We start from the raw sequence: 24,632 nt of genomic DNA, 5'->3' as shown, positions 1-24,632 counted from the left end.
TCTATGAAAACAACCCTCCGTCGGCTTCAGTGACTCCAGTTCTTTCACAGGAACGATCCGTTCATGTGTGGTAATTCGTGATCTGATCTTTTTCAAGTATCTGTTTATCAGATTTCTATATGTCCATACCTGCAATCTTCCAATGTAAATACTCCTGTCTACACTGCTTGCTTGCTTAATCAGCTCGGCTCGGTTTTTTGAAGAGCATCCACTTAGCTTCTGCCTTTTTTTTTAATAAAACTGAGTAAAATAAAGGTTGCAAGACTGTAATACTGTGATGTAAAAACACATTCCTCATAAGTTGTATTGCAATATTATGTATAAGTATATACTACTCTGTTGTACGATTCTTCGTCCATGTTTTTTTAATAAGATTATGTTAAAATCTCTACAAACATGAAGATTTATGTCTCTTGTGTTTCCTCTTTGAAACTTTAGTATGTTATCGTTCCATTGGATGCAACTGGCTTTGCTTGTATTGTGATATGAAGTGCTTTATGTAGTCTTACTACAGCTTGCTCCATGGATGGCCTTTCCTGCTTTATCCCTATACATAACAAAGCTAGCTTGAGTACGATGTCGAAAGCTTCTAACGAGTACTCCCCGTTAAGTTTCGGGTCTGCAAATTTGCTTATGTCCCCATCTCTGGTGAGTTTTCTTGCCTGGGAAGTGATAGAAAAAACAGTTTGGGATCTTAGTAAATAGGAAGGATGGATATCTATTGTAAACTTGATGGTGATTGTTATTACCGTTTTACTTAGAGACAGTGGTGTGTGAAGATTCATATTGAGCACCCTCTGCCCCGACAAAAGTTGTAGAAGTACTATACCGAAACTGTAAACATCACCGGATGCGTTCACATGGCGGTTTCTACGGTACTCAGGGTCAACATAACCAAACGTCCCTCTCACTTCTGAGCTCACATGGGATTGACCTATATCCATAACTTTAGACAATCCGAAATCTGCTAGTTTTGCTTGAAATTTATCATTAATCAGGATGTTTGTTGGCTGACAAAACAGAAAACACCGTAAATACACCAAATTAGAGAAGACTAATGATTCCTCTGTTCTCGAATGTACCTTGATATCACGATGAACGATGCAACCTTCCGGATAAGTATGGAGAAACCAGAGTCCCCTTGCACTGTCTATTGCAATCTCGAGTCTTTGAATCCATGAAAGAGCTTTATCCTTTCCTGCTCAATATGTTTGTGTGAATGGCTCTCTATGTAACAAAATCTTAAAATGACATTAACTCCACATACCATATAGCCACTCTGATAGGTTCCCATGATGGCACAGTTCATACACTAGGAAGCATTCATCCTCGTTCTCACAATAGCCGACCAGAGCTACGAGGTTCGGATGCTTAATATGAGATAAGCTTCTGACTTCCCGGACAAAAGTTTCGATCTGTCCATCGTTGATAATATGCTTAACTGCGACGTGCTGGCCATTTGAGAGAAGACCCTTGTATACTTTTCCTGCTCATAATGGAGCGAAATGAGGATCCGAGATTTCCTAGTAAGGACCTTAAAAAAAATCCAAAACAGTCCTAGTTAGGGTCTAACCAGCTATGCCTTGGCCAATGAAGTTTGATGCATCGAAATGGTTTGTTGCTGAATAAACTTCTTTGATAGAAATCTTCTGAGAGGAGGAATGCTTCGAGAATGACTCGTTCGACTCTGTAAATTACGAAGAAGATGATGATTATCAATAGCTATTAGTAATCTGTTCTTAGCCTGATTGAATTATTAAGCAGAAAAAACTACCATTTTTCATAGCAGGAAGGATTTGTTCTTTCCTCTTCTTGTAGCAGATCCATGTAGAAATGACTACTATTATCAAAGTTGCCTCTAACCCTCCAATTAAAACCATAAACCTATTATGATCAACAATGTTTTACACCTTTCAGTCAATAATTAGGTTAGAACATCAAAACTCGGGACTTGAGAATGCCGATGATTGCGGTTTGCGATTACCTTTCTTATGGATATTGTAGCTAGTTGTGCTTCCATGTTCATCTGCAAGTTACAAGGGAAGTGCATAGTTATAATCATTGATCTTATGGAGAATTACGTCGAAAAACGGGATTCAGAAGGCAATGGCAGTTATCTTGTCTTACCTAAGGAATGAGCCCTTTCTCCAAGGCATTGAAATACTGCAAGGACCCAATTCTCATCGTCAACCCTATTGCTTATCATGGATACCAGTGCTGCAAATCTACATACATCAGCATCACCAGTAACGTGTACCGCAAGATTAATCTCTTCCCAACTCCTCAAACATGTACGACACGATTGATCCGATCCGTTACCGGTACCTAGCACCCAACAATCATCTTGTAAGCTTCGGAACCTAACTCCCATCTTACCGATTACATCGGTGACGGTATAATCCGAACAGCCACCGGCTCCACTCGTTAGCTTCTGAATTCCACAGCTGTATACATCTTTCTCAAAGCTCTCCATCTCTTCCAAGCATTTGTTTTGTTGTGTGGAATTCAAGTAAATGGCTTTTGTAAGGTTTGCTCGCCGTCCGAGCGCATGAAGGTATTCTTCAAAGGCGCCACCGTAGCAACTGCCGTTGATAAAACCAGCCCAGTTGCCTGATTCACAATTCGAAGGTTTTTTAATATCGAGAATGCAATCGCCTACCGCCAAAGTCTCGGAGAACGCGGAATCAAGGGAGGAAAACAGAACAAGGACATTCATGACGATGAAAGGGAATGCTTTATGGTTTACCCTTTTGAAACAAGCTAAATCCACAGCCATTTGAAGAGAGAATAATAACCCAAACCTTTCCGTTGGTGTTAAATGAATCCAGGCAAACCAAGAGATGATGCTGTTGGACTCATAAATGTCAATAACTAAAAGATTGTTCCAGTGAAGAAAGTATTGGAATTTAGTCTTATATCATTACTTTAACAAGGTATAAACACAAGGCGCCAAATGTCTACAAGGAGCATAAAAGCTTACGTCCTTTGAATACAAATGGAATCTAGTTAATATCATTCTCCATATGCTGCCTTAAAAAGGTCAAGACATTGTCCAAATAAAGTTTAATTTAAGGCTTAACTATATTTAAAAAATGATGGTTGCTGCCGGCTCGTATTGCAGAGGAAATTTACTCTTTTTCATTGTCATGTTATAGTTGAATTAGTCACCCTCTTCCCAAAGTATTGAAGCATGGTGACTCACCTAGAAAACTTTGACAGCAAACGTCCTGCATTATTTGATGGAATTTTATGTAAATTTGATTATAAAATATACAAATATTGCTATAAAAATAATTTTAAATAGCAAAAGGAGTTGGTTCCTACTCGATCTAAATTTTAATTTAATTAGAAGGGTTAAAAATATTCGAGGTTAATCTGGTTTAATTATGCATAAAGAACTTATGAGTAGCTTGAAAATGAGGAGAATAAAATGATGTAAGAACCCTCTTCACTTGTTGCATTTCAATCCATTACCGCTTAATATAGATTTCCTAACCCAAAGATTGATACAACTGCACTCTTAATATAAACATGGAAAACCATTTTTGGTTAGCACTACAATAATACTTTTCATACAAGAAAATTGTTCTGTTCTTGATAGAATAGAAATGGGAAAATGGATGTTTAAAACTTGAAAAAGGAAGGGCTACCACAAGTAGTGAAGAACATGAGTCATGACTTCATTCCATATGGTAGACAATGAAGTAGGGTACTGTCAAATGTCAATAGTGCTCTTCATTGAGGCGGCCAAAAAGGTTGTCCGGGGTTGATATTTAACCTATATTGTGCTTAGAAGTATTACAAACTCTCTACATTTACTTCTTAAAACCAACAGAGATTGAAAAAAAAATGTATCCATGACTCACCCAGCGAAGAGCAACACATGAACCGCCAGCACGGCATCAATGTTAGATCAGGATCTCGAACGCAAAGCCAGACCAGTCTCCACTTTTTTAATTTCAAATATCAGCATCCTCCACATCTTAAGCACAAACATCTCTGCCTCCTCATCTAATATAGACTGCAGCAGCTCCAGCATTTGGGAAGCCTTGACATGTTCCTGAGTACTAGATACGATGTAATCAACCAGAGTTTTCTCTTCTTCTCCCAAGAACTCCATAATTTTCTTTGAAATCCAGGGTCTCATTCTCTCATGCAGTGCATGCTGCACAAGTGACAGTACCACTTAGAATTAGTGTCAAGTTTATAATTTGGGTTTAAACTAAAATTATAAGGTAAAAGATATCTGCCCAAAGATGATTATTTCAAACAAATGCAGAAGAGAAATATGGATACTGCAATGTTCATGTTAGTTCCATATATGCCAAGGAAGAACAAGCCTAATGCAATTGAAGCTAACATTATGCACTATTTTAACTAGTTAGCCCTAACCAGAGGACAGAATGTTTGAAAATAACAGTTTGAAAAAAGACATGTGAAAAGATGCTTACCTGGTCATAAACATTCCAGTTTATCTCATATGAAAATAGCTCCTCCTTGGTCTTTGGAATCATATCAATTAATTGTTTTGCATCCAAAAGCTTCTGGTTATCGGTTGTTTTCACCTTACCCTGTCCATGTTCCCTGTCTCTATCCCGGTCAGGGATTTTCTCTTTGGTCTTGTCTCTGTTGCGATTTCTATCCTCATCATTACGATCCTTATCCCTACTAGATTTATCATATGAACGCTTGGTTTGCTCTCTTTCTGAATCAGGCTTTTCCTCTTTAGCTTTAACATTCGATATTTGCTTTGCAAATTCAGCAGCTGCAACCAAATTTGGTGAAGGTGCACCAGGTTGGACAGCCTGCAATTCCTCGTTAGAGTAATCAATGGGAACTAGAGGCCTCATTTTCTTCTCCTTCTGTGCATCATCATCTTCCTCCTCATGGAAAACAGATGGAACAGTCGTCCTCTTTCCAGATCCAACAAGACCAAAACCCAACTTTCTTGCTGGTGCATTCCCACTCTGTCTTGTATCCGAGGCAGAAACAAAGGTTGTGTTTGATTCATCAGCTGAACCATTTTGCATATTCTCATCACCTATCATACAAAAACGTATTTCATTTCAGAAAAACAAATAAAACAAGATGAACAAAATAATTAAATTCGACGAAGTTATGAAGAAGAACAAATACCAACTATCTTGTTTTCATGACTTGATTCGCGCTCATAATGCTGTTCAATCGCCTTATCTTTGCTCTCAACGCTAGCTTCTTCAGTCAATACAGTCTTTTCAGCTCCGTTTTCAAAGCAACCAGACAAAAGCTTTAATGCATCTCGTTGCTGCTGCAGTTGCAGCTCCTCCTCCTCTGCCCTTTTCTTCGCCTCAGCCATTTCTTTCTCTTCTTTTAGTCTATCAGCCAAGTCATCCTCCTTCTCCCGCAACCTCTTCCTTCTCTTTTCCTCCAAAACACCCCTGCGCAACCTTTTTCTCGAATCATCATCATCATCCTCTCTTCATCATAGCGAATCTCCTTCTTTCGTTTGCGCTCCCTCTTTTTCCTTCTCCTTCTCATACTGTCTCTGCTTCTCCTTCTCCTTTTCTCTTTGCTCCCAATCTCTAAGAAATTTTTCATACTCACGCTCTGCTTCCTCAATCTTCCTTCTCTGCTCCCTCTCTTTTCTCATCCTTTCCCGCTCTGTTTCTCTTTCTAATCTTTCAATTTCACGCTCCTTCTCCCTCTTATGATCTTGCTCTCTGTCTCTACTCCTATCATGCCTACGTTCTGGTGAACTTGTCTCTGGTCGATCATTTTCAGTTGTCGCTTTGCCCTCACTGGTAGTCCCATCATCATTTTTACCTTCAGCTCCATCTGCAAAATATACTTAGTATAATCTCCTCTATTTGAAAAATAATAAGTATAATTACTTCCTCCAGTGTAATTCTCATAAAAATTTCATGACCTTTATAGATTTTGATGACTGGCATGATTAAGATAATAAAGAGATCAACAAAACCACAAATATGGAGCCACAAAAACTCACCATTTCGCACTAGATCAACATCTGAATTTGATTTACCAACATCAGAAGCAGTTAGTGGAGGAGGTGGAGGGAGAGGATTGGTCTTTAACCTCTCCTCAATCATGCCAGCAAGCTTCTCTGAAGCATCTCGATCAGCCTCACGGTCTTCATCAGTAACAATGCCAGAATTGGCAATGTCAACAATAGTTTTTTCTTTGTTGTCACTGTCACCGGTTTTGGAATTCTCGACAGAAGTTGAGGATTCATTCTTCTCATTATCTACTGCATTTTCACCTTCTTTATCAGACCCTGCAGCTGAAGCTTCATTTGGTTTCTTTGCATTTTCAGTTTTCTTTTCAACATATTTCACCAGATAATCCTTTGTTGCTTGATTAACATTTACCTGTTAGTGCAAAATAGAATCAACGAAACAAGGACTAGAAATGACCACAAGCAGAAGTAAATCGTTCAAATAGAAACATCAGCTCACAAACACTGAATAATATATTGCTTTGCCCTTCATTCTAGGATGCAGAGACCGGAACCAATTGCTGCTAAAGGAATATTACTTACAGACTGCCACTTACTCCACAGAACCAATAATCAACCTTAAAGTAATCTATTTTAGGAATAAAAAGGCATAGAAGTTCCAGTAAAGTGCCCATTTGAAACAATTTTAAAGTGAAAAAATATCTAGAAACGCTTAGAAAAGGAGGCAACACAATCATTGAAAACAGATCATAATGAAACACCTTGCATTTAACCAGGAAGATTAATTCTATCTTAAAGCTTAATGTAATTCATAATTTTCTCCCGTGTTTTACATATCATTTATCATACCGTTCAATTTTATATTTCATACATGATACAGGTTATAAGATACAATCATTTTAAATTGAAGTAAAAAATAGTAGTTTGATCAAATTCAGTTTCTAATAAACTGAACAGCTTGTCACATAAACGAAATGTGATAATAATCCAACCTTCACAATATTCAATCATAGTGAATTTAGAAGCAAACCTCACCACACGCACACAACACAATATGTAAAAAAAACTTTCAAGAAAAAACGGAAATTAAAAGGATAATAAAAAGAACTCACCATTAATTCTTGTCCGTCAATATTAAATTTGCTAAGTAGACGTAATGCACGAAGAACCCCTTCAGCAGACTCGAATTCACAAAACCCAAAACTTTTTGGAGCCCCATTAGAGGGACGTTTCCAACTCTTCACAGGTCCACAAAGCTTCAAAAAGGTGAAATAAAAACATTATACTAAACCAAAGCACAAAAATAAACATAAGCAGAGCAACTTCAGAAATGGAAAAAGTACATCAATATACAAAAATAATAACTCACACGAAGAAGAGAGAGCATGAAGTCATTGTCCACAGATGGTGCTATCTTGCCAATATAAACTGTAGTTTGTGGTTTCTCTGTTGGAGTAACATTGGGAATAGATGGTCTGATGATAGGAGGAATAATTGGGCGAACACCAGGAACAGGAGGCCGTGAAACTGTTGGAACCATACCAATAGTTCCAGGTGGACGTGGAGGGAATGCAGGCCGAATCATTGCTGGGTAGGGAGAAGGATAGCGAAGAAGTCCTGCATAAACAGAACACAATATCTATGCAACCATATCAGAGCAAGTTGACAAAATAAACATATCGATAATGTTTTAAATGTAACTAGGCACTCTTACAGGAAATGAATTTTCTAAAATAATAAATAAATTATTTTTACCACACATTAAAACTATAAAGAGATGGCACCACATGCATGGCAACTATCACCAGCTGACTAGCAAACCTGAAGGAAACATCAAGAGAATAGCATCGAATTCATAATCATGGCTGTGTAGAGTGCACTTACCTCATACATCCACTCGTTAATAGCCTTATCCCATGCACCAATTGCACAATTTTGAGGATTGGATAACATGAGACTTCCAGCATCTCATGCTTGCAAATGAATTATTTAACACAAAATTCTACTTTCATATTCCACCATTTAGATTTATCTCAACTGTTAGAGCCCAAGTGCCACGTAAAAAAACAAAGAGGAGAGGACGAGAAAGAAAAATGTAATTGGGAGGATTGCGATACCTTAGAATACAAAGCCAAGGAGCACTCAGTTGTTAACATGGTCAGCTGCTGGCAATTCATAAACCCATGAATGGGAAATTATCCTTAAAACTACCAGAAAGTATACATCCTACTAAAAATTAACATGACAGAGTGCGACATAATTTAGAGCAAAATGGCACAGTTGTTAAGTTATTGAATTTTTCTGCACATTTTCCCCTATTACAATTAAAACTCTAGGTGGTTTTAACTTGAATATGATATTAAATATCTACATTTCTTTTTAACTCTAAGCGAGAGACAAGGAAAACAGGATTAAAAATATGAATTGAAGCCTCGTCAAGATTTCTTTCAACCTTATTCAATCAAGACACAGACTTTGTAGGAGAAAACATTCCGTCCGTCCCCCTTATTCAATACATCTCCAAAAGTTATTTATTTTCAATCCCTAATTCGCTTACACTAACTAAGGATTTTATCAGAGCACATTCATAACATTTGCACCAGAAAATATCACAGACAAGCAATAAGCACAACTACATACATATGAGAAATTGCTAGTCAACTTAATAATATAAAAAGTCAGATTAAAGATCAATCTTCGAATTAAATTCACAATTATGCACCCACTTTAGAATCGAAGGAATAACCCACCCGGAGGAGGCATGGATGCCCGGAGCTCCCGGTACGGCTGCATATCCATTTGGAATCGGAGCAAATGGTCTAAGGGCAGGGTTCGGAACCTGACCCGGAGGGCCCTGGTACTGCATCATCATCGGCGGAACAGAACCAGGAGCCAAATTCACGCCGGGCGGCTGCAAGCCAGGAGCTGAAAAATTCGATAACGGCAAGAACTGCGGTACCGTACGGAATGAAGGCGGCGCCGCAGGGACGGCGGTTGCCGCTCCGGAGATCGGCTGGGGCGTCAAGTAGGAAGGAACCGCGGGAGGAGGTTGAGTTACCAAAGCAGCGCTAGGGTTAGGGTTTGGTTGGAGGTGTGTCGTCGTGGTCGAGGAAGGAGCGGGATCGGGTTGGGCTGGTGACGGATTCGGGTTATCAGAATCGGGTTTAGATTGGGAATTGCTGGTATTATCTAGGGCTTCCATAGAGGAGGGAGAATCAGCCATTGAAGAAGAAAGAGATCAAGCGATGAATCCAGAAAAGATTTCCAAAAGAATGATATTAATTTAAAGTAGATTTTGTATTTTGTGATAAAACTTCAAATCAAAATCCGATGCTCAGTTCATGCCGTCATCTAAGTGCCCTAAACTTATACTACATAGGAAGGACATAAGAGGAAGGGTAAGAAAAGCGCGTGAATGTTAATGGGGGAAAGATTTCTTGGTGTCGGTGTATGATATGATTCTGGGCTTCAGTTTCCTTAATGTGGCCCATTAATGGGGCTAAATGTGGTTTTTACTGAAATTGAATTGCTATTATTAAAAGGGATAAAATAAATAAATTTATACTTCATTTAATGTATAATTCAATATATGAATTTAGATTTAGTTTAATTATATGTTTAAAATTTTATTTTTTATTTGATTTATTTTTCAATCAAATTGGATTGAATATTGATTCTTCTAATTTAATTTGTTTCGTTCAAATATCAGAATTCAAATAAATGATTTTATTTAAAGGATATATTAATATCTCATCTTATTAAATCAACTAATTGTTGATTATAAAATTTTAACTTTAATTAAAAAAAATACATAAAATTATAATCTATATTCATCCATTATTTATATTTAAGCTGTCTATATAAACTAATAAAAGCACAATCTAGTAAACTTTTGAGCAAATAAAAATATTTTTATAATTTATTATGTAACTAAATTGATATTAAAAAAAATATAATATATTGGTAACTTCTATAATAATAATATTATTATTATTATTAGAGAAAGTCATAATAATATGAGAACGTACTGTATATTCATATTAAATTAAATTTATTTTATTGATTATCAATGCATTAAATTATAATTATAAATAAATTAAAATAAAAAAATTAATATTATATGTAGATACATTAATATCAAGTAATTAAGGATTTTTGTTCAAATCTAGAGTAAATACGAGATAATACTTATTTAACGATTCTTAATTATTTGACAATAAATATTTATATTATTGTGCATACACAGTGCTCGAATTTGAGACCGTAAAAAATGATAATATAAAGTCTTTAACCACTAAAGAATACGAATTTATAAATTTTTAATGATATAAACAGATTATTAATTTAAATTTTTCAAAGACGATTACTCCAATTACTCTCTTCGATTCTGTCCAGCGTATGTTGGTGTTCATGAAAGCAAGTTAGGGTTTTTTTTTTTTTGAACAGAGTTAAGTAAAACTCTTAAATTAAAGTAGCCAAGAACATTGTCCTTCGTCAATAGGACCAATGTCTTCATCAAATTATTTGAAACCATCTCAGCAAATACAATACATTCTTAAAGCTATTCAATTTCTACAAGCGCATTGTCAGATTCTTCGAGCCAGCTTCCTCTTCAGTAACCGTTTCGCCTTCCATTCATGGATGCCATCAACAATCGTGACAAACCAATTTGGTTCACGTTTTCGAAAAGTGAAACATAACATAGCTACTCCGAATGGCATTCCACAGCCGTAACCTGTTAGCAATGCTTTCCAAAATTCACTTTCATCATTAGACTTTAACGGCGGCGGCGGAGGCGGTGGTGACAATGACGGCGGTGAAAGTCGACCGTCCAAGATGAAATTCGGAATCTGCAATAGTGGATTTCCCAGGAAGGATTCTTTCCCGAATGTTGCCAATTGTCCCGTTACTGGAATTCTACCAGCAATGAATGGATTGAACGAAATGTTGAAGTTGCTTAGGTCAGTCAACTAACTAAGCTCCTCAGGAAATATGCCTGAAAAATTGTTGAGTGACAAATCAAGATCCTGTAAGCATTTGATGTTTCCTATTTCCGTCGGAATTCGGCCTGAAAATCTGTTCCTTGAAACGTTTAGGACTAGAAGCGGCAGCTTCTCCAGCTCTATAGGCAGTTCCCCATTGAATTCATTGGAACCAAAATCTAACACACTCAAATGTTGCATCTCACCAATATCTGAAGGGACCTCGCCTGTAAGTTGATTCCCACTAAGCTGAAGAAAACATGAGACCACGTATTCCCGAACCAGTGAGCCTCCGGCGCAGATTTGGAAAAAACCATATCCTTTAAGCAATCGATCCCATATGCTTCTACAAGTCTTCATGGTAAAAATTGTGTACACTAAACCCAAAGGTGAGTAGTCCATGTTTAGCAATCTCTTAGCGACCGAGCACTCCGTAGGACCGACATTCAACAGCTTTCTTTTCCAATTTGATTCAAATGTCGGATTCGGAGTTCTTCCGATATTTGTCAACTCGAGAGGGAATTTCCCGGAAAGTTGGTTGTTAGCAAGGTTTAGCCATAATAGGCTGGTGCAGTTTCCAAGTTCAAGGGGATTTCGCCCGTTAATGAGTTGTTTGCAAGCATTAACCGCAGTAGGGATCTCAAGTTTCCGAGGGAAGCTGGGATCGATCCGGAGAGCCATTGAAGGAGAGATCAAGGACTTGTAGATTTGACAAGTCCCCATACTCAAATGGTATGTCGCCGGTAAATTGATTGTAGGCTAAGATTAAGAACTCCAAGCCTACCATTCGAGAGATTTCAACAGGTAACCCCCCAGAAAAGTTATTGTAACTTAGATCAAGTCGAGACATATTCGATAGATTGTGAATCCCAAAGAAAGGAATCCATCTGTGTATGAATTCCCATGAAGTGCAAGAGATTTCAACCATCTGAATCTCCCAAAAATCTCTTGTACTTCTCCACTAAAACTTCTTGCTCAAATCCAGTAAGGCCAAATTCTTAAGGTTCAAAAGAGATTCAGGAATTACTCCAGAAAAACGATTGTTCCCCAATAGTAAGCCTTCCAAGGTCGAAACTGATCCCAACACTTGTTGGAGAAAAGTCAAAATAGGGGGCAACTAAATTGATTTCAACATGGGGCGGCTAAATTGGTTTTCAACAAATGTTTGACACTGCCAAACGCACAATTCAAATGTGGGTTGTCTAATTGTTTGAAAATGGTAATGGATAAATCATACTTCGAGCCATTGTATTTTAGGGTAATTACAAGATTAGTCCCTAAGTTTCAACTATAAATACCCTAGCTCATTTAGCTTCAAAATCATCCCAAAATCCCAAATCATTTCTTTCTCCCAATACTAGAGAGTTTCTTATGAGTAATGAGTGTTTTGTAAACACATGTAAATTTTCTCTCTTAGTAAAAGATCTGCAACAGTCCGGAGACGTAAGCACAATTGGTTGAACTCCGTTATCAATTTTCGGGTATTATTTTTTCGTTTTTATTTCGCATTCTTAATAATCTGATTATAGGAAAATTACTCGTACTTGGTTTATTTCCCAACAACTGGTATCATAGCTTTTGGTTGTGAATTCTGTCAATTTTTTGCGGGGTTACTATTAACGTGAATAGTGAATTTCATGAATAGTAAAATTCGGTCGGCGATACGAGTTTGTCGACGGAGGTGTTCTAATACACGGCGGTTCGCAGAAATTGTCAGAAACGATTCAAACGAAGCCAGATTCGAGTGGGAGCGATGGCTGCAGACGAAGGGAAGGTGAAAATTGAAAGTTCGATGGTGCGAACTTTGGATTTTGGAAGATGCAAATTGAAGATTTTCTATACCAGAAAAATCTATATCAACCCCTCTCAGGAAAACAACCAGAGGGCATGAAGAATGAAGACTGTGCTCTTCTCGACAGACAAGCCCTCGGAGTTATCCGACTGACGTTATCCCGCAATGTTGCTTTCAACATAGCAAAGGAAAAGACCACGGCGGGTCTTATGGCGGCTCTCTCCAGTATGTATGAGAAGCCACTGGCCTCAAACAAAATTCATTTGATGAGGCGATTATTCAATTTGCGGATGACGGAATGGGCATCGGTGGCATAACACCTAAATGAACTCAACACAATCACAACCCAGTTGAGTTCAGTGGAAATTGAATTCGATGATGAAGTTCGAGCTTTAATTCTCTTATCATCTTTACCAGACAGTTGGAATGATACTGCTACAGCAGTCAGCAGTTCGTCGGGAAACAACAAATTAAAATTCGACGATGTTCGGGATCTAGTACTGAGCGAAGAAATTCGACGGAGAGAATCGGGTGAAGCATCAACCTCCTCAGCCTTGCACACGAGTCCAGAGGGAGAACTTCAGAAAGGAATTCAAATCGTAGCAGATCGAAATCCAGAAGGGGAAAATCAAGAACAGGAAATAAAGATTTTACATGTTATAATTGCGGCAAGAAGATCACTTCAAAAGAGATTGCCAAGCACCGAAGAAAAATACCGGCGCACAGGAATCTACCAACATGATGGAGGAGACAGGTGATGCCATGATTTTAAGCGTCAATAGTCCGACTGAATCATGGATTTTGGATTCAGGGGCATCTTTCCACTCCACGTCATGCCAAGAAATCATGGAGAACTATGTCAGTGGTGATTTTGGGAAGGTTCATCTTGCTGATGATGAAACCTTGAAGATCGTCGGAAAAGGAGACATCCGACTAAAGCTGCCAAACCAGACCACCTGTAAGCTGACAGGAGTGACACATATTCCTAGTCTCAAAAGAAATTTGATTTCTGTATGACAGCTTGATGGAGAAGGATACAGTACAACCTTTTCAGGCTGTGAATGGAAGATTACCAAAGGAGCACTCGTCATTGCTCGTGGTAAGAAGACTGGTACTCTCTATGTAACCTCAAATTTAGAGAATATCATTACAGTAGCAGATGCTGATGGAAAATCAAACCTATGGCACCAAAGGCTTGGCCATATGAGCGAGAAAGGGATGAAGACACTTTTATCAAAAGGGAAGCTGCCGGATCTAAAGAATGTAGATGTCGGACTATGCGAGGATTGCATCTTTGGCAAACAAAAGAAAGTCAGTTTTTACAAAGATTGGCAAGACACCCAAGGTAGAAAGGTTAGAATTGGTTCATACTGATGTATGGGGATCATCCTCAGTTACATCTCTAGCAGGCTCACTATATTATGTCACCTTCATCGATGATTCAACAAGGAAGGTGTGGGTTTATTTTCTGAAGAAGAAATCAGAAGTCTTCGATACCTTCATAAAATGGAAGGTCATGGTGGAAAATGAGACTGGTCTGAAAGTCAAGCAGTTGAGGTCTGACAATGGAGGAGAGTACAGAAATCGTAGATTCATAGATTTCTGCGCAAATAATGGGATCAAGATGGAGACAACAGTTCCCATGACACCGCAGCAGAATGGCGTAGCAGAGCGCATGAACAGAACTCTGAATGAACGTGCCAGAAGCATGAGGATACATGCCGGATTGCCCAAATTTCTATGGGCTGAAGTTATCAACACTGCAGCTTACTTGATCAACCGTGGGCCCTCAGTTCCTTTGGATCGCAGAATACCATAGGAAGTTTGGAGCAAGAAAGAAATAAACCTTTCACACTTAAGAGTGTTTGGTTGTATTTCTTATGTACACATAGACTCTACTGAAAGAAGTAAACTTGATGTCAAGTCCAACAAATGTGTCTTTGTTGGTTATGGTGGTGATGAGTTCGGTTACCGATTTTGGGACTATGAAAATTGGAAGATCATTAGAAGCAGAGATGTTATTTTCAATGAGAATGTGATGTACAAAGACAGGGCAACCATAGAATCAAGTAGCTCCAATACCGAAGCTGAAACAAAGGAATTTGTTGAGTTCGATGAGATTTCTGGAAATGATGTTCAGGTCAGTCCTGAAGCAGTTCAAGAAGAACCAGTCACACCAAAACTGAGACGCTCCTCCAGAATTCTTAAACCAACCCAACGTTATTCGCCTTCTTTGCACTACTTGTTGCTGACTGACAATGGTGAACCAGAGTTCTATGATGAAGCAATGCAAGTGGAGGATTCAGTCAAGTGGGAGTCTTCCATGAAAGATGAGATGGACTCGCCTATGTCAAATCAGACGTGGGAATTAGCTAAATTACCATCAGGCAAGAAAGCACTCCATAACAAGTGGATTTACAAGATCAAAGAAGAGCACGATGGGAGCAAACGCAAGAAGAGCACGATGACAAAGCAAGATTGGTTGTCAAAGGCTTTCAGCAAAAAGAAGGTATTGACTACAATGAAATTTTCTCTCCAGTCGTGAAGCTATCTACAATCAGACTGGTGTTGAAAATTGTAGCTGCAGAGAATTTACATCTTGAGCAGTTAGATGTAAAGACAACTTTCCTTCATGGTGATTTGGAGGAAGAAATCTATATGAGGCAGCCAGAAGGCTTCATAGAGGCAGGCAAGAAAAATATGGTATGCAGGTTGAAGAAGAGTTTGTATGGTTTAAAACAAGCTCCTAGACAATGGTACAAAAAGTTCGATAGTTTCATGGGTAGCAGTGGTTTTACCAAATGCCAAGCAGATCATTATTGTTACATCAAGAGGTTCGACAACAACTTCATTATTTTATTGTTGTATGTTGATGACATGCTCGTTGCAGGCTCAGACATGCAAGAGATTATAAACTTGAAGCAAAAATTGTCGAAGCAGTTTGCTATGAAGGATCTGGGCGCTACAAAGCAGATTCTTGGGATGAGAATCAAGAGAGACACAAAGTCGGGGACTTTGATGTTATCACAGGCTGAGTAAATCAACAAAGTACTCTCCAGGTTCAACATGCAAGATGCTAAACCAGTAAGTACACCTTTAGGTGTTCATTTCAGACTCTCCAAAGACCAATCACCAAACACGGAGGAAGAACGTGCACAAATGGTGAAGGTGCCGTATGCCTCAGCAATTGGAAGTCCGATGTATGCCATGGTTTGTACCAGACCAGATATTGCTCATGCAATGGGAGCTGTTAGCAGGTACATGAATAATCTGGGCAAAGTACACTAGGAAACAGTCAAATGGATCCTCAGATATCTTCGAGGTACCACAAACAAAGCACTTTGTTTCAAAGGTGGAGATACGATACTGACAGGCTATGTAGATGCTGACTTAGCCGGAAATGTTGACATCAGAAGGAGCACTACAGTGTATGTCTATACTCTAGGAGGAACCGCAGTAAGTTGGGTTTCTCAACTACAGAAGATAGTTGCTCTCTCCACAACTGAAGCAGAATATGTCGCTGTTACGGAAGCCAGCAAGGAGATGGTTTGGCTCCAAAGTTTCTTGGAAGAGTTAGGCAAGAAACAAGAAAACAATGTCTTGTATTGCGACAGTCAAAGTGCTATCCATCTAGCGAAGAATCCGTCTTTTCATTCCAGGACGAAGCACATACAATTACGATATCATTTTATCCGGTCTCTTCTGGAAGATGGGATTTTGAAACTTGAAAAGATTAGTGGAGCTCAAAATCCGGCAGACATGTTGATAAAGACGGTGACCACAGACAAACTGAAGTTGTGTTCAACTTCAGTTGACATGCTAGAATAACAAGATCAGAAATACTGCTGCATTGATCGAGGTGTGAAGACATATTAAAATCAGTCTTCAAGCGGGAGATTGTTGGAGAAAAGTCAAAATAGGGGGCAACTAAATTGATTTCAACATGGGGCGGCTAAATTGGTTTTCTACAAATGTTTGGCACCGCCAAACGCACAATTCAAAGGTGGGCTGCCTAATTGTTTGAAAATGGTAATGGATAAATCATACATTGATCCATTGTATTTTAGGGTAATTACAAGATTAGTCCCTAAGTTTCAACTATAAATACCCTAGCTCATTTAACTTCAAAATCATTCCAAAATCCCAAATCATTTCTTTCTCCCAATACTAGAGAGTTTCTTGTGAGTAATGAGTGTTTTGTAAACACCTGTAAATTTTCTCTCTTAGTAAAAAGTCTGCAGCAGTCCGGAGACGTAAGCACAATTGGCTGATCTCCGTTATCAATTTTCGGGTATTATTTTTCCGTTTTTATTTCGCATTCTTAATAATCTGGTTATAGGAAAATTACTCGTACTTGGTTTATTTCCCAACAGCACTGAGGGAATTGGCCCTGAAAAGTCGTTTCCCCACAGATTCAGGGTGACCAAATTCTTGCAATTCGAAATCTCAACCGGAACTTCACCATGGAACTTGTTTTCTGATAAATCCAATACCTGCAAACTACAATTCTCCCTAAAGCATGATGCTGTGATTGATTCTGTAACATAGTTTCCAGAAAGTGAAAACTCAATCAGCCTTGCAAACCCTGTCCAAATGTTACCACCAAAATGGTTGGAGCTCAAGTCCAGATACTGCAAATTCGTGTACCCATCGAAGTAATCGAGTCGACCGGAGAAACAGTTCATCGAAAGATTTGCAACAACTAGTCTATGGCAAAATTCTGGGAGACTAAACTTAACCTCCCCATGGAACCGATTAGTGGACAAATCAAGCTTCTCTAAACTGGTCAATCCAGTCAAGTTCAGCTCACCTTCGAGGATATTGTGTGATAAGTTGAGGTACATCAGGTTGTGGCATTGATTCAAATCGTCAAGAACAGGTCCATTCAGTGTGTTTTTTGAGAGATCAAGATGTTGAAGTTCAGTTAAGGCTTAGAAGTTGTTGAATATTTCCCCTGAAATCTTGCTGTCCGAAAGGTCTATACCAATGATTCTTGCCCCGCCATTAGAGCACAAGACTCCATGCCAATCACATGGATTTGAGCTCCTTTGGTTCCACTCCACGTATCTTCCTCGATTCACTCGGTTTTGTGTTTCAAGAAAAAATTTCAGGTTCATCACCACTTCTTTGTCTCCGTCTAGTGAAAAACTCCCTGAAACAGCAGCAGTAAAAGCTGCAAATCTAAAGCGCTTGTAATTTCATCAAACATAAATGGATCACTAGGGATACAATTGTTCAAGATAAGAGCAACAAAACTGTTATGAATTAAAAGAAGCTAAATGAGTTTGCACCTGTAATAAGGATTAAGAACACTGGGATTATGAACGTGGAACACCGTGAGTCAGCTTTGTCTTCTAACAACATGGTCTTCTTCTTCTTCTTCTTCTTCTGGTATGAAAATCTGGGCTTGTGTTAAATTATTGAGTTCTTTAAACAGGAAACAGGTAACTGTAACATAAAACCAAGATTAACACAAGTTTGGGTTCTTAATTTCAGTTTCTAATCCAATTGCTGCCTTCATAAGATTTGTTGCATATTCATTCGAATGTTAATATTATTATTCGATGTGAATCCACATGTCCGAATCTGACTTCGAATTACAAATAAAAAATATATTTATCTATAAAATAATTCAAATATTAATCATAAAACTTTTAACATATTTAAATATTTTACGTATAGTTTAAAATTTAATTCATATTTAGATAATAATATTCCGGTTTTTCTTCTTCTCAGGAGCATCATGAACTTGTGCTTTCCTTCCATATGTCTTCATCTGATAATTTTCAAAGGCCTTAGAAACTGCTCCTACCTACATATATTACGTATAGTTTAAAATTTAATTCATATTTAGATAATAATATTTGAATAATTTATAACACTTCAATTTCAGATGTGCTTAATACAAGATTAATATCAATAAGGAAAAAAAAACAGAAAAGATCATAAATAGTAACAGCACAGCAACCAATTAACTATGTCAATATTTGTATTACCTGAAAGAATAGGATCACAAGAGATGAGGCCTTGGTTAAAATTGGGTTAAAGCTACAGAATTTTAGATTCATGCCATAGCCAGTTTCTTAGTATTAAAATGTGGTTTAGGAAATTACTCGGTCAAGCCATACGAGTATTGTAAATTAGTAAACCGAGTATAATATTGTATTTGTATATATGAAGGTAGTGTGTGATTAATATCTAAGCCGGCTTTTCTTCTTCTCAGGGGTATCATGAACTTGTGCTTTCCTTCCATATGTCTTTAGCTGATAATTTTCAAAGGCCTTAGAAACTGCTCCTACCTACATACACATACATATATTACATATATTATCAATATCATGGAAATTAAATCTAAGAATTTTAGGAGGATACCAGTTCAGATTTCTTGGAGTATACTCTGACAATCATATCTTGATAAAATGAAGGCAGCAGGTGACTTATGAGCTCATCTCGTATAGGAAATTTGAAATCAGTCTCGTAATCCTGATCAAGAACTCCGAACACGGCCGGTATATTAAATTAGTTTCAGTGTCACAAAAACACAACTAGGGAGGAAGTGATGTTAGTACCTGGAAAAACTTGATGCTGGATGTGGAAATACATGTTCAAGGAGAGCCATCACAAATCTGTTAACTTTGTTCAAGAGTAAAAAAAGTAACTTAAATGGAAACATTATGTCCATTGGCAAGTACCTTTCGAGAGGGTTATTCCTCCCGCGAGTCAGGTCAATTTTCACAATGCTCACAGCAATATCTTCCTCTTTCAATGGGGGGTCACCATTTTTCTAATGGCAAGATCAATTTTCATGTCAGTTAGATATTACTCTGAGTGAAGAATCTAGCTTAAAATTCTTTTTATTTTGGCACCTGAGAACAAACAATATCTTGAGGAGTGATGGACTTGAAATGCTCTTGCTTGTCCTTTGGAACAATATACTCATTACAGAACTGCAAAATGTAATGAATTGTTGAAGTGGACAATCCAAAATTTCTTTCAAAGAAGAAAGAAAACCCTATTTGATATATTATTTGTTAAAGAATACCTGGTATAGGTCTCTTTTCCGGATGCGCCAGACCAGATCTCTCGCTTTCTTCAGCTCTTGTTTATCAGAGGTTTCAATTTGTTTTACTATTGAATCATCTAACTGCAGTTCTCAAAGGGAATAAAATTGGAATGTTGAAGATACGTGCAAATAATAAAAAATGCTTAAAGCTCAAAAGACCTTCCAAAATTCAGCTGGCTCATGGATTGATGCCGATATACTCAGTTCACCATTTGCTAATGTTAAAGCATCTACAACCATGAGTTCTATTGCCTGGATAAATAAGAAAAAATGACAAAGCATCAAAAGACCATTGCGTTTACTGATTAAATATTCTACTTGAAAATAGGCTCTAAATACGATAGACAGAGAGTAGTTGCAGAGTACCTTTACTTTAGCATGTGTGTAAACTGTTCTATGTAAATCAGCTCGAGTAGCAAATAACTTGTGGACAGTCAGATCTGTCAGAAACATGGAGTATATTAGCTGAAGATGTAATTATTCGATGAACTGATGAAGATAATAAATTTGGACAAATACTAACAATCCTTCGCCCGGTAGCATATCTCGTCTTCCATCACTCTCATCGTTTCCATTAACCTGCAGGTTAAAATGAACATGAAGAATGTGTACCACTGCAAAATATGCCCAATAACTGCAACTTTGCAGATGCAGAAATGTTCAATTAGCTTGAAACTTAACAGCTCATCACATTATGTATTTACCAATAAGTGATGATCATTATGAATCTATCCCTACCTCTGAAACTGAAAATTGAAGCCAAGGTCACAAGCACGAGAGTCGCGTTCAATATAGTCAAATCTGCAAGGAAATATAATCATCGACTCTACTTTCGAAACCATTGTAGTGTAGTCAAGTTTAAAATTAATTCCCGATACGGGAAATCAGTATACTTACTTATCAACATCTATTCCATTTCTACCATTTGCAACAATATCGTATAGAAAACGCTTTTCGTTCACAGTCTACATTAATGGAAATTTAAAATTGTGATGGCAGAGAAATTGATGAAGAAATAAAAAAACAGGCAATAATATGAGAGAGCATACAAGATTTAGGTAAATTCTTGTGATTACTCGCTTACATTTTGAAAAGAATTTGCTGAGCTAGCAAGTACCATGTCCTGTTGAAATGGGAAAATTATATCAATCCCCGCATTCCATATAGCTAATTTCCATGTACAAAGTGAATAGGAATTTCACAGAACATAATTCTACCTTCACATTCTTAAGCATTGCAGCATCTATTTCAATGTTGTGCTCATCAACAATGTAATCAATCACCTTCACTGACATGTCCTCATGAGACCTGAAATATTCAAACAATTAATCAGAAAAAAATGGATTAAAGGATTCAGAGATCACCATAAACCGCAGTTACTTTTATCTTGTATTAGATTTAGATGCACAATATGCGGTGTCAACTTTGAAATGTTGTCATTTATATGAAACACGCATAGAAGGTTGCATAAACTGAAAATTTTTATTGTTGAACATAATGAAAAAAGAGAGAATCAAACTCGTGGCAGAAATAATCTTAACAGTGAAAAATACTAGACTGTCTAGAAACAAATCGTGTATTTATTCTTAGGATAATGAGCTATTGCCTATTCACTAAGGCAATGTACTGCACCCAGTGATTACATCTCAGACAAATATTAATAATCTATAACCAGAGATGAATGTAAGAATCACCATTCAGATCCATTAAGCACCCGGGGAAGAAACTCGCGCTCAAACAGATGGCTAAATGGTCCATGTCCAACATCATGCAATAGTCCTAAGTAAGTAGCCAGCAACGGGGGAAAATGTTAGATACAGAAAAAGAGGATAAGAGATGGCTCAAAAGAGAGGAAAAATGGGTAACAAGGATGATTACCAGCAAGCTTTACTGTGTTGATATCATTACGCTCAATGCTGATCTCCGAACCCTACAAGTATGCCCAAGCGAATAAAGAGAATGTCTTAATATAATGGAGGGTCAGAATGAGAACCACCAGACTGTGAAGTCATTTTCCTACTTGGTGAGCTTTAATTGTATGAACAGCTTCATCAGCAAGCCAATAAACTCCCAGCGAATGCTCAAAGCGAGAATGAACAGCTCCTGGGTACACCATGTGCGACAGACCTGAAAAGCAATCAACTTAGATCAGCAAAAGGATCAAGCTCCTAAAAGCCTGATGTAAGGAAGTTCAGCTTACCAAGTTGCTTTAGATCGCGAAGTCTGCAGTGTACAGTAAAATCATCAAAACTTAAAGTAATTTCTAATTATATATGTAAAAAGAATAAAAAACCATGCATTATCTCAACAAATCAAATCAATCTTGCCTTTGAAACTGCTCCGTGTCAACAAACTTTAAGAAAAACTGCATTAACAGCAAATCAAAAGTTCAAATATTATTTGTACCAAAAAAAGGTCAAATATTATATATTAAGTAAAACTTTAATTATCAACATTATCTTCAGAAACATAATATTAATTTTATGTTCTGCCCCCATTCTAAAGTAGAAAGTTATAAATCTATTCAACATATTCGTTATTCCTTCACATTTCTTTTTCGCTAAAAAAGAGTTTAAACTTCTAAATCTATTCAAAATATTCTTCAGTCCTTCTGTTATGAATGAGAGATCAATTGAGCAGCCAAGTCAAAATGTTCAGCAAGCTCAAAGATCGGTCAGCAACAAAACGCAGTTGAAGTTAATAAAACGGTAGCGTAATAGGGGAACCAAACGTGTTTGGTGACTACGCTTGCTGCAGTGATTTTGTATATAAAGGGGGCTAATTTTGTAACAGATTCATGAAATTGGTTATCAAAATACTTTCTCCTGATCTTCTTCTCCTCTCTTGTTCCTTTCCAATCAGCAGGATTTGGTTAATTTGCAGGAGAGTTCCTGACACCTTCAAAATTCTTTTTCGCTAAATTATACTGGTCCTTCTCATATTCTTCTGAACCGTCTCTACGATGAGATTTGTAGATTCCTAAACTTTTCTTTATATTTCACTGATTAAAATTTCATTCTCTAGATAAAAAAGCATTTTGTAGTATAAACTAAATCAAAACCGGTTTATCTTATCGAAACACAGAAAACACGCATGCAAGTTCGGAAATGGAAGTGAAGCTAACACCTTATCAAGGTAGATGTTGCCGTGAACGTTGTCGCGGATGTGCTTGGACGATCGTCGATCCCGGCAGCACAATGAGTAGCAGCTCGTCACTTCTTCGTTCCAACTCGTTCCCATTCTTTTTCACAGAGGAAACGCAAATTTCCAAACAGAGAAAAACAGAGTTCATAAAACTGTGAAACGGCTTTAAAAAAAAGCACGAAAAAAATCAAAATCTCCGAGTTTCAAATTCGTTTTATTTGAGCTGTGCTAAGGTTTCAAACAGCGAGAGGGAGATAGATGACTACCGGCTTCTTAGTTGGAAAATTATGAGATGAGAAGCGAGAGAGTGAAAGAAAGCGGTTATTATAAGCGCAGGAAAGTTGGAGCGGAGGCGAAGCGAAAATTAATGCCGCTAAAAGAGCGATTTGTTCGTGAACGCGTTCTTGGGGTAGGCGCGTGGACTTCACTATCCAATAATTTTAATGATAAATTTATTATTTTTAAGGGTAAATTATACGGTTTCTCACTCTACTTTACTATCTCTCCTAATTTGTTTGCTGAACTTTACAGATTTAATCATTTTGCTCACTCTCCGTTTTCTCTCAAACGTCTGATTTTTTTTATTTAATATAAAAAATTAAAAAATAAAATAAAAATAGAAAGTGGTCGAATGCCACCGTCGACCACCGTTGACTGTCGTAGATGGTGACCGTTTGGTCTCAAAATGGGATGGGTCGCTTCGCCTTAACGTTGTGAGTTTGAATCCGACCTTCATTTTGTCGCAAGTTGCTCCGAATTCCACAAATTTGAGATTGAAAGTGAGGAAACTGAAACGTTTCAGCCCAAATTCACGGGTTTTGGGATATTTTCCGGTGAAACAACACCCAGATCTAAACTTAGGGGGTCGAAACGAATCGACCTGACCCATTTTGGGATCGAACGTCCACCATCTACGATGGTCTAAATAAAAATGATGTGGTGACCGACTGAGAGAAAATGAAGAAGAGAAGGAAAAAAAAAAGATAAATTACACCATGAGTCATTAAACTTTACTCTATCTCATATTTTACTTACCAAAACGACATCATTTTAGAGTATATTTGAGTTTGTCAAAACGACATCATTTTGACTCCTGTGTCATGTCATAACGCCTTTAAAATGTTAACGGCAAAGTGAGCAAAATGATTCAATCTGTAAAATTCAGTTAGCAAATTAGAAAAATTAAAAGTTCAGTGAGCAAAATTGGAGAGAGTAAAGTAGAGTGAGGAACCGTGTAATTTACCCTTTTTAATTGACAGCCGTTATTCGGTGGATTGGAAATTTGATGAAGGAAAAAAAAATGAATGTTATATGAAAATTAATATATTAATTTATATAAATATATAAAATTTAAAATGTAATTATAACACAGCCCGTTATCAAGTATATAAATTAACTATTTTAATAGTGTAATAATTATAATTACTATTGATTAATTAAACGAAGCAGTTACTCATAGAAGGAATCTAAAAATGTTTCAAAGCTATAAGCTGTTTTCAGAATTATATGGGTTGTAATAAGTTAAAATATTAAAAATATATTTAAACTTCATCATTTTATTATTTTTTTAATTTTTTATACTAATATGATTTGATATTTTATTTAAAATAGAAGAATAAATTCATATTTAATTACAAATTAAAAAGGTTAGGCTAATGATTTATTTTAACTGTATAAAGTTGTCATAATAAAGTA

General features: G+C 37.2%; 3 protein-coding genes and 2 pseudogenes across 3 annotated transcripts; all 5 read right to left on the bottom strand.

Annotated features, from left to right (window-relative positions):
* Positions 1-345: 345 nt before the first annotated feature.
* On the bottom strand, positions 346-1,880 carry LOC120125296 (probable receptor-like protein kinase At2g39360). The gene is made up of 6 exons (XM_039143763.1): positions 1,775-1,880; positions 1,574-1,687; positions 1,268-1,486; positions 1,083-1,198; positions 750-1,010; positions 346-662 (listed from the first exon to the last, which is right to left on the bottom strand). The coding sequence occupies exons 1-6, from the start codon at positions 1,878-1,880 to the stop codon at positions 435-437; spliced, it is 1,044 nt and encodes a 347-aa protein (XP_038999694.1). The 3' UTR covers positions 346-434.
* Positions 1,881-1,937: 57 nt separating this feature from the next.
* On the bottom strand, positions 1,938-2,776 carry LOC120125295. The gene is made up of 2 exons (XM_039143762.1): positions 2,128-2,776; positions 1,938-2,026 (listed from the first exon to the last, which is right to left on the bottom strand). The coding sequence occupies exons 1-2, from the start codon at positions 2,774-2,776 to the stop codon at positions 1,938-1,940; spliced, it is 738 nt and encodes a 245-aa protein (XP_038999693.1).
* A 985-nt stretch (positions 2,777-3,761) lies between these two features.
* Positions 3,762-9,306, bottom strand: LOC120125384 (annotated as a pseudogene).
* Positions 9,307-10,542: 1,236 nt separating this feature from the next.
* LOC120125294 lies at positions 10,543-18,218 on the bottom strand (annotated as a pseudogene).
* A 585-nt stretch (positions 18,219-18,803) lies between these two features.
* Positions 18,804-23,250, bottom strand: LOC120125274 (deoxynucleoside triphosphate triphosphohydrolase SAMHD1 homolog). The gene is made up of 19 exons (XM_039143749.1): positions 22,920-23,250; positions 22,121-22,158; positions 21,994-22,016; positions 21,814-21,920; positions 21,672-21,723; positions 21,488-21,572; positions 21,011-21,101; positions 20,878-20,916; positions 20,691-20,758; positions 20,532-20,594; positions 20,317-20,372; positions 20,160-20,233; positions 19,953-20,045; positions 19,773-19,874; positions 19,597-19,677; positions 19,423-19,514; positions 19,300-19,315; positions 19,103-19,213; positions 18,804-19,029 (listed from the first exon to the last, which is right to left on the bottom strand). The coding sequence occupies exons 1-19, from the start codon at positions 23,031-23,033 to the stop codon at positions 18,922-18,924; spliced, it is 1,413 nt and encodes a 470-aa protein (XP_038999680.1). The 5' UTR covers positions 23,034-23,250; the 3' UTR covers positions 18,804-18,921.
* Between the last annotated feature and the right edge of the window lie 1,382 nt (positions 23,251-24,632).

This window comes from Hibiscus syriacus, unplaced genomic scaffold, assembly GCF_006381635.1.
Source record: "Hibiscus syriacus cultivar Baekdansim isolate YM2019G1 unplaced genomic scaffold, ASM638163v2 tig00110430_pilon, whole genome shotgun sequence".
Classification (NCBI taxonomy): Eukaryota; Viridiplantae; Streptophyta; class Magnoliopsida; order Malvales; family Malvaceae; genus Hibiscus; species Hibiscus syriacus.
This window is presented reverse-complemented; position numbering and strand designations above follow the sequence as displayed.